At 40.4% G+C, this 13,148-nt stretch overlaps 1 protein-coding gene across 9 annotated transcripts in view; it reads left to right on the top strand.

The window, feature by feature from the left end:
• Nucleotides 1-13,148, top strand: part of stpg2 (sperm-tail PG-rich repeat containing 2) — a 751,871-nt gene that overhangs the window by 150,926 nt on the left and 587,797 nt on the right. For all 9 annotated transcript variants that reach the window (XR_010017760.1, XR_010017759.1, XM_063046887.1 and 6 more), the window contains one exon: nucleotides 10,549-10,706. Coding sequence is in view for 7 of the 9 variants with exons in the window: in XM_063046887.1 (XP_062902957.1) it covers nucleotides 10,549-10,706 (158 nt within the window). In the remaining 2 variants the exon portion in view is untranslated. The remainder of the gene's footprint in view (nucleotides 1-10,548; nucleotides 10,707-13,148) is intronic.

Genomic DNA, 13,148 nt, shown 5'->3' with positions numbered 1-13,148 from the left:
GGAATCATTTTTGTGAACTTCCTTTGAACCCTCTCCAATGTTAACACATTCTTTCTTGGGTATGGGACCCAAAACTACTAACAATACTTCAAGAGAGTCCTCATCAGCACCTTTTAAATCCTTAGTATTACATCCTTATTTTTATATTCTAGTAGTCTCAAAATGAATGCTAACATTGCATTTGCCTTCCTTACCACTGACTCAACCTGCAAGTTAACCTTTAAGGAATCCTGCACAAGCAATCCCAAGCTCCTTTGCATCTTTGATTTTTGAATTTTGTCCCCATTTAGAAAATAGTCTACGTTTTATTTCTTCTGTTGAAGTACATGACCATACACTTCCCTGCACTTTATTCCATCTGCCCATTCTCCCAATATGTCCCTCCTGCAGACTTTCTTCTTCCTCAACACGACTTGCCCCTCTACCTATCTTTGTGTCATCTGCAACGTTGGCCACATCAATTCTATCATCTAAATTGTTGACATATAATGTGAAAAGTGGTCCCAATACCGACACTTGCGGAACACCATTAGTCACTGGCAGTCAACTAGAGAAGACCCCCTTTATTCCGACAGTCAACCAATCTTCTATCCATTCTAGTATCTTTCCTGGAATACAATGGGTGGCTTTGGCCTCCAGTCTCTAGTGTACTCGGATTTGGACAGGGACTCACAGGCATTGGGCCTTCGACTATCCCAGCAGAATCTCAGAGATTCGCACACCTGAGGCATCAGCCAACGGGTCTCAACTTATGGATGTCTGATTTGACCCTCAGGCCTCGATCCTTTGCATTGACCACAGGACCCGCCTCAAAGTCTGAACTCGATGAAGACGGGACCCCAAACACCAGACCTCGACACTCTGGCCTCGCCAATTTGTGAACCTAGTTCTTTGGACCTCGTTCTTCCTGCATGCATGCATGGAACTCTGACTTTGGAACCTGTTGACAACTCACTGTCTCTGGGAGAGCCATCAACTTTCATCCACGCTGGTCTGTTGACTGGACATCCCTAGCTGGCCTGTGGATATCCTTCGCCTATTGTCAAATTTCATGACATATATCAGTGATATTACACATGATTTCGATTCTGATTCTGATTATTGCGTCACTATCCTTGGGCCTGTCCTCCAATTTCTCTAATTCTCCTACATCCCTGAACCTAAAACCCTAACCTGATCCTAACTCTCCTTTGTGTCCTCAAATGTATCCTCACAAACCAAAAAAAATCCGCTAAAAAACGACTGAAACTGAGCCATGACCTCAAGGAGGTCACAGCTTGGCGCCATCTTGACTCTAGAGGATCTATTGTCTCTAATACTGTAATCTAATGACAATATTTTACAATTCCAATAAATTTATTTGTGCTTGCTACACCTTACACATGAAACTAGTAAATAGGTAAATGGGTAAATTGGTTTATTATTGTCACATTTACCAGGTTATAATGAAAAACTGGCCTGCATGCTGTTCATACAGATCAATTTATATTAACTGCGCATTAAGGTGGTACAAGGCTAAAACAATAACAAAATGCAGAATAAAGTATTACAGTTATAGAGAAAGTGCAGTGCAGGCAGATGATAGGATGCAAAGCTATAATGAGGGAGATTGTGAGGTCAAGATAGCATACCAAGGAACCAGTCAATAGTCTTATAACTGTAGGATGAATGCTGTCCTTTAAACTCATGGTATGTGCTTTCAAGTTTTTTTTTATCTTGATGGAGGGAAGAAGAGAGAATGTCTGGGGTCAGTGGCATCTTTGATTATTTTAGCTGGCTGCTCTACTGAAAAAATAGGAAGTGTAGACAGAGTTGATCATTGGAAAGCTGGATTCTGTGATGTGCCAGGTTGTACCCACAACTTTGCCATTTCTTATGGTCTTAGGCAAAACAGTTGTCATACCAAGCAGAGATGCATCCGGATAGGATAACCTGTGTTCTCAATTATGGTTCCATTGTAGTAGGATGTTTGGGAGGTGTATACACCAATATATCTGATCCATTTTACTAAGTATCAAAGCCATTCTGATGAGGGGTCTGAACTTTCATCTGTACCTTAAAGTCCACTTTAGTCTTTCCCAGGTTTTGAAAATCCCTGTGAAATACAATTTAAAATTTGATCAAAACAAAAAAAATGCTGAAATTATCAGCAGGTCAGGCAGCATCTGTGAAGAAAAACAGTTAATGTTTGAGGGTAGGGACTTTCATCCAAGGACTCTCAAGAAGTCCATCCTGCTTCAGAGCAAAGCAGCCCACTGATAGGAATAAAGCAAAACATACTAGAAATACTCAGCCGGTTAGGCAGTGCCTATGATGAGGGAATCAAATTTAGCATTTTAGATTGGAGACCCATTGCCAGGGGCTTGAATGGCACCCCATCACCGTCCTAAATGTTCACTCATTCTACTGCATTGGCTGAAGTGTGTACCATCTACAAACACACACAGCACTTCCGAAACCTGTGATCTCTTCCATCAAGGACAAGAACAGCAGGCAAAGGCAGCACCACAACTTACAGATTCCCTTTCAAGTTATTCCAAGGTACAAGACCATTTAACATATTTATATATTGTTTACTTATTTAGAGATACAGTGTGGATCAGGCCCTTCAGGCTCTTCAAGCTGCACCGCAAGCAAACCACTGATTTAACCCTTGCCCAATCATGAGACAATTTACAATGATCAACTAATCTCCTAACTAGTGTGTCTTTGGATTGTGGAAAGACACCAGAGCACCCACAGGAAACCTACGTACTCATGGGAAAGAATGTACAAACTTGCTTACAGAGGACGTTGAAATTGAACTCTGAATTCCAATGTCCTGAGCTGTACTAGCGCTATGCTAACCACCAGGCTACCGTAGTGCCCTGTGGTAGTAATGGTTGTTTGGTCATTTATTGTCACTTTAACTCCCTCTACAACAGCACCCCAGGACCATTCAACAGCAGGACTGCCATGTTCCCTCTTCCCCCCCTCCCAACCCCTCACTTTCTCAAAGGCAATTAAGGATGGATTATTCATTTTGGCATTTGCAGTGATGTCCAAATACTGAAAATGAATGAATAATAAAAAGTATGAACTGACTGGTGGATGCTAGTGTCATAAAGGCAATGCTAATTGATGTTGCCACAAGCTGAAGTATTCGGTTAGGTGATCAACAGATGGATAATAAGGAATTTCTTGAAGTAGAGAAGGAATTCTAGGGTTTGTGGCTGAAGGGAAATCCAATGATGGAACTATTTCTTATGTTCTTATGAATAGTGGGGAATGGAGAACAGGCTGGAATTGGAGATCCTTAGCATTATTGAAGAGTTGTTGTACTATTTTAGATATTAGGCAGGAGTTGAGATTTGTAGGCAATGGATTTGCTATGCTCAGAGAACTCTGGGGAAACTCATTTCTGGAATTTTGTGAAGCTTATGTAAGCAAAGAATAGGCAGGATTCCTCATGCCAGCTTGCCATTGTCATTGTTGCATCTGAGATCCAAGACATTGTTCTCTGATCCCTGATTGACTCTTCTCAATTCATTGTGGTCTGGTATCTGGACATTACTAGTAAGGCTGCCATTTATTACCTGTCCTTAATTCTCTTGAGAAAGTAGTGCTGAGCTACCTTCTTTATAGCCACAAACTTTCTCTTGTAGGTGCTCTCAATATGCCACGGGGAAGGGTTTTCAAAAATTTAGATCCTGCGTTGACGCTCAAATATTTTTTTATCAGTGCATCATAGTAAGCATCTAGGCAGGTGCATCATGGCTTGGTATGGCAACTGGTCTGCCCAAGACCACAAGAACTTACAGAGAGTTGTGGATACAGCTCAGTCCATCATAAGAACCAGCCTCCCCTGCTCCATGGATTCTATGTACAATTACGGCTGCCTCAGGAAAGCAGTCAATATAGTCAATGATCCATTCCACCCCAGTTATTCTCTCTTAGAACACAGAAAACCTAGAGCACAATACAGGTCCTTCGGCCCACAAGGCTGTGCTGGACATGCCCTTACCTTAGAAATTACCTAGGCTTACCCATAGCCCTCTATTTTTCTAAACTCCATGTACCTATCAGGAGTCTCTTAAAAGACCCTATTGTTTCTGCCTCCACCACTGCCGCCAGCAGCCCATTCCACGCACTCACTACTCTCTGCATAAAAAAAACTTACCCCTGACATCTCCTCTGTACCTACTTCCAAGCACCATAAAACTATGCCCTCTCGTGCTAGCCATTTCAGCCCTGGGAAAAAGCCTCTGACTATTCACATGATCAATGCCTCTCATCATCTTGTACACATCCACACAATCTTCTCCCTCTTCCCTTTGGGTAGAAAATACAATAGATTGAAAGGACACAACATGAGGTTCAAAGATAGCTTCTATCTCACTGTCATAAGATTCTGAACTCTTGACTTCGCAGTCTACTCTTGCACCTTATTGTCTGCTTACCATGTACTTCCTCTGTAACTGTAACATTATATTCTGCATTCTGTAATTGCTTTTTAAATGTACTACCTTAATGTTTTGAAATGATCTAAATCAATGATGCAAAGCTAAGTTTTGTGACAACATAAACTAATTCCAGTCCCAACAATGGAAGATAGTGATGTGTTTCCAAGTTGAGAAGGCATATGAGTTGAAGAAGTATTTTCTGGTGGTGGTATTTCCATGCAATTGCTGTCTTTGTCCTTTGTGGTGGTAGAGATTATGGATGCGAGAGATGCTGTTGGAATAGCAGACCTGATTGTCTTGTTGAGGCAAATGGATGGAAGGTCAACACACTTGATATGTACATTTTCTGACACTGCATTCATGAGAACTGTCTTTCCCATTAGCTAGTCAGCAAATAAAATACATTTGCTGACAAAAGAAAATCGAGGAATAAGGCAAGCAGTTCACCCAACTTTGTTCTGAACACTTATGGCACAACTCTGATTAGACATTATTCTTGCATATAATACCATGACCTGCCATCAACCTTGCCTGCCATTGGTCAGCCAACTTGCCCATCCCCGCAGACCCCACATTCTCAATGGTCAATTGCAAAGCTATAAAAGTGTTCTTTAAATTACTACATGTATTACAATGATCAGCTTTCCGCTCCCTGCTTCATCTTTGTGTAACTAGCAGACAAACAAAAAAAGTTCAAAGATTTTTAACAGTAGTATGAAATGATTGTAAAACAGAAAGCCAAGCTTCAGTAATGATGCAATTGGGGCTAAAGGTGAGTCCCAGAGTTGTAAGGGAAGAGTAATTCAGTCCACAGTGATTGTTTTTATTGACTGACTAGTGGAGCAAATTGTGTTTAAACTAAGGGAGTTAAAATGCTAAAGTACTGAAATTCCCATTATGTTGTCTGACTCTTACAGCAGAATGCTGATCTTTATACTTTGTGTAAAGTACTTCCATTCATGCTGTTTTTCTCCCTGATACGTTGTACCATAATGAAGAATTGTGAGCAAAGATTCAGACAACAGAAGTGTTGGAACATTAAGTGCTAATGATTATTAGTAATTGATTTTTCTTTTGTTCAAATGTTTCTATCTTTCTAAAGTATGGCCCTCAATGTCTGTTAGAAAGCTTCTGTCATTGAAATCAGGGCATACTCAGCTTAATGCTGGAATTACTTGAATTACTTGTACTGCTGACAGTTGAAAAATATTTAGTTTCAGCCTAAGTAACACTAAAGGTCATAAGATAAATATTTGAGATCACATTGGCAATTATTAACTGCTGCTAGTCAAACCTACTTCCTCAGAATTACTAGCTAATTTCTGCTGGAATTTAGACTTTAGAATTTAGAATTTATTTAAATCCCAAAACATGAGGGAGTAAAAATCTTTGCATTATGACTCCATTGCAATGTATTTCTAAGTGAAAGAGATATGAATTTCTAAGTCTAATGGCTTGTAGAAAGAAGCTGTCCTGTAGCCTGTTGGTCGTGGCTTTAATGCTGTGGTAGCATTTGCCGGATGGAAGCAGCTGAAACAGTTTATGGTTGGGATAACTGGTGTCCCTGATGATCTTCCAGACCTTCTTTATGCACCTGATGCTATAAATATCCTCAATTGAGGGAAGTTCACATCCACAGGTGCGCTGGGCTGTTCGTATCGCTCTCTACAGTGCCCAGCGATCAAGGTTGGTGCAGTTCCTGTACCAGGCGGTAATATAGCCAGTCAGGATGCTCTCAATGGTGCCCCTGTAGGAGATCTTGAGGATTTGGGGGCCCATGTCAAACTTCTTCAGTTGCTTGAGGTGGAAGAGACGCTGATGTGCTTTTTTTTTGCCATAAAGCTGGTGTGTACAGTCCAGGTGAGATCATCGGTGATTGTGTATGCCGAGGAACTTGAAACTACTCACCCTTTCTACTACAGACCCATTGATGTTGATCGGGCCGAGCCTCTCTCCATTCCTCCTGTAATTCACAATCAGCTCTTTTGTTTTTTGGACATTGAGGGAGAAGTTGTTCTCCTCTGTCTCTGCTAGAAATAAGGCTGATCAAAGTTGTATCATCTGTGAATTTGATCAGCAGATTGGAGCTGTGTGTGGCGGTGCAGTTGTGGGTGTAAAGGGGGAAGAGAAAGGGTACTTAGGACACAACCCTGGGGGGGGACACCTGTGTTGAGGGGCAGAGGTGAGGGAGCCCATCCTTACCACGTGTTGGCGATCCGATAGGAAGTCTAGGGTCCAGCTGCACAAGGTGGGGTGGAGGCCAAGGTCTCTGAGCTTCCTGTCAAGTCTGGAGGGAATTCTGTTGTTGAATGCTGAACTGCAGTCCAGGAACAACATTCTAATGTATGCATCCCTCTTCTCCAGGTGAGTGAGGACAGTGGGTAGTGCTGTGGCTATGGCGTCATCGGTAGACCGGTTCTGTCAGTAGGTGAATTGTAGGGGCTCCAGTGTGGGTGAGAGCATGCTGCAGGTGTAGTCTTTAACCAGCCTCTCAAAGCATTTGCTTATAATTGAGGTGAGTGCGAAAGGGTGCCCATTGTTCAGGCATGCTTTCTTGGTTTTCTTAGGTACAGGGACAGTGATGGACAATTTGAAACAGGAGGGCACTACACGTTGGGAGAAGCAGAGATTAAAAATGTCTGTAAACACACCAGCCAGCTGTTCAGCACACAATTTGAGGACACACCCTGGGATGCCGTCCGGCCCTGCTGCCTTGTGGCTGTTGACACGCTGGAATGTTCTACGTGTCTCAGCCTCGGAGACGACCAAGGTGCAGATCTCGTTGGTGGCTCTCCTTGGGGGTTCAATCCTATCAACTCAAACAGAGTGCAAAAAACACTTAGCTCGTCCAGGAGTGAGGCGTCAATGTTGGCTGTACTGCTGAGTTTCCCCTTGAAGTCCACAATGGTGTGAAGTCCTTGCCGTACACTGTGTGTGTCATTGTCGCTGAGTTATGACTGGGTTTTGTCCCTGCGTTGCCGTCTTGCCACCTTGATGGCCCTACGTAAATCATAGTGGCATCTCTTGAGCTCCTGTTGATCTCCGGAGGCAAAGGCTTTATCCCTCATACTGAGAGCAACATTCACTGAGCATCCAAGGCTTCTGGTTTGGAATTCATGGATGAGAGATATATATCTCAGTGCTGATTACTGCTCCCGTCCAATGTTCCCTCTAATTTTTGTTACAGCTACGTGGACGAACCACTGCTCAGAGCAGGAAATTTTTAGATGACTTGAAAACTGCACGGCACTTTAAGTGTTTCTTTTTGTAATATGCATATTATGAACATTTAGAATGAAAATTGAAAAACCACATACTCTGGGATATTTAAATATTTGGCCACTTGTATGTGAACTTCTTGCACAGAATGCATAGAAGCATTAAATTTACTTGCTAGGGTAATCTTATCAACTGCTACTTTGATCATATCAGAGTTAGAATTATGTTACGCATCTTTTTTCACTCTTGCTTCACACACTTTTGGAGTTTCAGTTAGCATGTGCTAAATTCCGCATTTCTTCTGGTTGTCTAATTTGGTAGCTGCATCAGTATGAAATCTCTGGTTAAGATGTGATTTTAAGTAATCTAATTTCTATTCTTTCCATTTTTTTCCACTACTAAACTTGCCCTCAATTTTCAGCTCCACACAAATGCTGCATACAGCATTGTCAGTATCTTGATAATGTAAATATATAGCCAATTTTTATATTTTGTTTTTGATGTGAAGACAGTAGTTCAGTATCTACAAATTGCAAAAGCCATTCTACTTTGAATTTTGTACAAGCTTTGTTCTTCAAGGCATTTAATGCTCCTGCTTTTCTTTTCAACATCCTTAGGATACTAAAAATAATAATAATAATTTGAAAAATTATCAAGGTAAGTTGAAAATTTTATAATTTAAATAAAATAACCACAGTCATGCAAACAATTTTATAGAAACAAATTTTTACCTTGGTCTAACAAATTTTTTAAATTAAAAATATATTAAATTATGATTATTTACCAAAAAGTCAGAAAATAGAATTTTTCACATCATAAAACAAACCATGACTCATAATACAAATAAATGATGTCAGGCAGTCAAAACAACTGACAGGCACAATGCAAAAGTAAAATATTTGACTAGCTAGGATCGATGTTTTCAACGGGCCGACAGTTTATTAACAATAAGCTACCAACTTCCATTCTTGTTGCAACTTGAAACACTGACAATGTAAATATATTGAAGCTCTAAAATGTTTAATAGCAAAGGTTGTGGTACATGCATTATTTTTAAAAATTATTTGTTTAATAGTGCAAGCAATTAAACACATAATTACAGGGTATTTCACACTTATATTAACATAGAATTAAAAATTATATTAGCATAGTTTCAAAATTACATTAATATCATATAAAAGAAAATTCCAGTTGCATGGCAACAAAGGCTACGTGCATGGGAGCATTTCAGTTACTGTGCGGCCGCGCATCTGCACAGCTTAGAGGGAAATGTGTCCTGTCTTCCTAGAGATGCTGCAGCAACTTTGATGTGTGTTGCCTGTCTGAATGAGTTGACTTATCACAAGTTATGAGCACCAAGAAATGTTATGAGGACACTGGTACTTAATAACTGAAAGAATATGAGCGTGGCAGTCTAGTGAATAAGTTAACAAACAAGCAGCCAGAGTTTGGACTGTTGATTGAGAGGTGATTTGAATCCCATTGGGAATCTGGGAAATTTAAATTCCAGTAATTAAATAAATAGGGAATTTAAAAAGAAGTTCAAAGTAACTTTATTATCAAAGTACATATATGTCAAATTATACAACCCTGAGATTTGTTTTCTTGCGTGCATGCTCAGTAAAGCCAAGAAACTAATGGAATCAATGAAAGACTGCATCCAACAGGACAGACAAGCAACCAATGTGCAAAAGACAACACACTGTGCAAATACAGAAGAAAAATAAATAAATAAATAATCAATAAATTTAAGTTCATTTAAATAATGGTTGCCATGAAACTACAACATTGTTGTAAAAACCTATTGGGAAAGGAAATCTGATATGTCACACATTTTCATTCCACATCCCATTCCCATTCTGATATGTCTATCCATGGCCTCCTCTACTGTAAAGATGAAGCCACACTCAGGTTGGAGGAACAACACCTTCTATTCCGTCTGGGTAGCCTCCAACCTGATGGCATGAACATTGACTTCTCTAACTTCCACTAATGCCCCACCTCCCCCTTGTACCCCATTGTTATTTATTTATATACACACATTCTTTCTCTCTCTCTCCTTTTTCTCCCTCTGTCCCTCTGACTATACCCCCTGCCCATCCTCTGGGTTCCCCCCCACTTTCCTTCTCCCTGGGCCTCCTGTCTCAGGATCCTCTCATACCCCTTCTGCCAATCACCTGTCCAGCTCTTGGCTCCATCCCTCCCCCTCCTGTTTTCTCCTATCACTTTGGATCTCCCCCTCCCCCTCCCACTTTCAAATCTTTTACTAACTCTTCCTTCAGTTAGCCCCGACGAAGGGTCTCGGCCCGAAACGTCGACTGTACCTCTTCCTAGAGATGCTGCGTTCACCAGCAACTTTGATGTGTGTCCCCTGTTCTTATGTAGTTTCATGTATATGTGATTTCAGAACCATTGATACAGTTAACTCTTGGTCAACCAAAATGCCCATTTCTGTGCTAAATGATTCTATGAATTTTAACTGTCTTTTCAGTTCAAGGGAAAATTATAATAGACATTAAACACAGCCTTTGCCAGCAATAATTATATCTTTTGAATAGATAAAAGAAAAACCTTTAAATTTATGCTTGGTATTTTGGTTAATTGACCATCTAGCAAATCAACAGTTTCAACTGGTGATATCTCTCAAGAAAGTATGTTATTTCAATTGTGCTAAACTAATATTGTCATGGATCATTCATACTGCCCAAATTAGCATTGAATTTAAGTCAGTATTGAAATCAATGTCCTAAATATTGACATTATAAATAATTGAGTATTCTGATTTTGAAACTTAGATTTTGTTGGTGCAGGAGAGGCTACTTGATTAATCATAACTGTTGACATTTCTAAAATGTCCAAAACATAAGAGAGTTTCTGATTCCAACAGGTCCAGGAACCTACAATGTCACTAACCACACCCTTGCTCAAGAAAGCCGGAAGAAAGCTGCTTTAGAGGGTTCAGTGAGAGGAGGATTTGGATCTACAGTTCCTCGTTTGCATCCCATTGAAACAAAAAAAGCAGCTCCAGGACCAGCTGATTATAAGGTAATAGCTGAGAGTTTAATGCCTGTGCATGGCAAAATACCTGGGTAGATCTTGCAATTTGTTTAATAGTGCAGGCAATTAAAAACACTGATTTATTTTGAATAGGTTGACTGGCCTCTAGTTCCCTGGCTTGCCCTTGCTACCCTTTTATTTAAAAAAAACTAGAACATTAGCCACCTTCCATACTTTGGGAACTTCAGCAATAGTTAATGATGGTGCAAATATCTCTGCAAGGGCCTCCGCAATTTTCTCTTTAGCCTCTCACAAAATCCAAGAATAAACTCGGGGAATCTGTCTACCTTACTGCACTGTAAGTCTGCAAATACTTCTTTCGTGATCCTCCAAAACATCTCCTTTTGTCGTCTTTATCTCTTGAACAACCATAATTTTTTTCTTCAATTAAACACTGAGGAGAATTATTTGTTAAAATCCCAGTCATCTCCTGTGGCACAAGACATAGGTGGTCGCTAGTTCTACGTGACCACTAGTCAGTTAATTCCACTTTGCGTTCATTCTTTCTATTTTACCCTCTGTTAAAGTTGCCCAGTTGAAAATATTGAAAGAAAGAAGTATTCTACTTGTTTTATCTCTGCACTGGATTTTAGAAAAATTATTTGAGGATCCAGGGCATTTGAAGTGTAGTATAGTTGGTGCTGGAGGAGAGATTGGAATTTGGGCCAGTTTTGAAGTGTAACCACTGCTTTAGTACAGGACACAGAGCAGTAGATTTACACACTGCAAAATCCCATAAACAGCATGGGGCTGAGTGATAATTGAAAGTCCGGATAGCAGATGAAATGGACTGCTTGTCATGTGATACCTCATCACTACACAGAGTCCTTAGGACCTGATGGAGCACTAGATTCTTTTCACCTGCAGTCATTTAATAAAACCTTTGGAATTGTCCTCCTGAATGCTTCACTGCCATTTTATGGTGTTTCCCATAACTTTGGCAAGGCTCAACACCATGCTTCTGTAACTGGTAATTGGTTTATTATTGTCACGTATACTGAGAAACGGTGAAAAGCTTTGTTTTGCATGCCATCCATAAAGATCACCAAGATGTTAGTATACTGAGGTAACATAAATGCAGAATATAGTGTTAGTTACACAAAAAGTGCAGTGCAAATATACAATAAGGTAAAAGGGCCATGATGTGGTAGACTGTAACAGCAAGACTTCATCTTTATCATACAGGAGGTCCATTCCAGAGTCTTATAACAGTGGGATAGAAGCTGTATATGTTCTCAGACGTTTTCATCATTTCCTCAGTGGAAGTGGGGAGTGGAGAGAATGACCGGGGTGGAAGAACATGCTGTGAACATGCTGTGAACATGCAAAGCCACCTTCCATGTTTTCAATATCCTATCAACTCTGTCTCTTTGGTCAATGATTCTCTCTCTCTAAAACCTTTTTCACTAACTTGTGGTTTTGTTAGCACTCTCCACCCTCTCATTGCGTTCCGCCTTAATGATCTTGAATTCTAGTCTGCTCATTTTCCAGCATCTCTTGGATTCCAAACTTGGCTCCCATCAAGCATTGAAGCAATTTTAACATGGGGCTGATTGCAACAGACAGGAATGGAAACCACTTCCTTCTCTCACAGCAGCCTGTTCACAATAACAATATTCCCACTGTCTGGAACAACTGTCAACGAGCTGTCTACCAGTCTAAAAATTACCCTGGAATAAGAATCAGTAGGGATATGGTGATCACCTCACTGACAGATGTGTCCCTGCTCTTGCACTGGGTCCTTACTGTATTTTTATACATTTAAGATCTGGATCTAATCCAGCCCAGACTAAGGATAACAGCCAAAATTATCCATCAAAAGCAAGAGCTCTGCATGATGCAAGTTTTGAAAACTTCAGCTTAGTTTCAATGTCAAAAATAATAGTATTAATGGACTATTCAACGTTGTTGGAGTCACCTTTGACTTGAAACTTAACAGGAGCAGATCACATCGGGACCTGCAGGTCATTTTCCAAGTCACATATCACCCTGATTTGGAATTATTCTGTTCATTCATTATCACCAGGGAAAGTCTTGGAATAAATCCTGGAATTCCTGACACACTGGCACTCTGGAAAATGGACTGCCTTTCAAAATGGATTAGAGATTGGTAATAAATCACATATATAGTCCTATACTTTCCCTCAGCAAATTGAGTATATGTCAGTACCTCCAGCTGAACTTTGTCTTCTTGTGTGTTTTCCCCCTAGCCGTCAGTCTGTGGTTTTGTATTGCCATATACTGTTGTTTGTTTTCATGCCCCATGTGCTCCTGTCCCCACTCCTGCTCTACTCCGGCCCCTGTATTACTGAGTACTACTCCTCTTACCTGTTTCTCATTATTACTTGTTTTGCTGCCACTTCTGTCTCATTGTGCTCCACCTATCACCTGCCTCTCTGTTTATTGCTCAGTGTATTTCAGTCCTGTGTT

Source organism: Mobula hypostoma, chromosome 4 (assembly GCF_963921235.1).
Source record: "Mobula hypostoma chromosome 4, sMobHyp1.1, whole genome shotgun sequence".
NCBI lineage: Eukaryota > Metazoa > Chordata > Chondrichthyes > Myliobatiformes > Myliobatidae > Mobula > Mobula hypostoma.
Note: the sequence above shows the minus strand (reverse complement) of the source record. Positions and strands in the feature narration are given on the sequence as shown.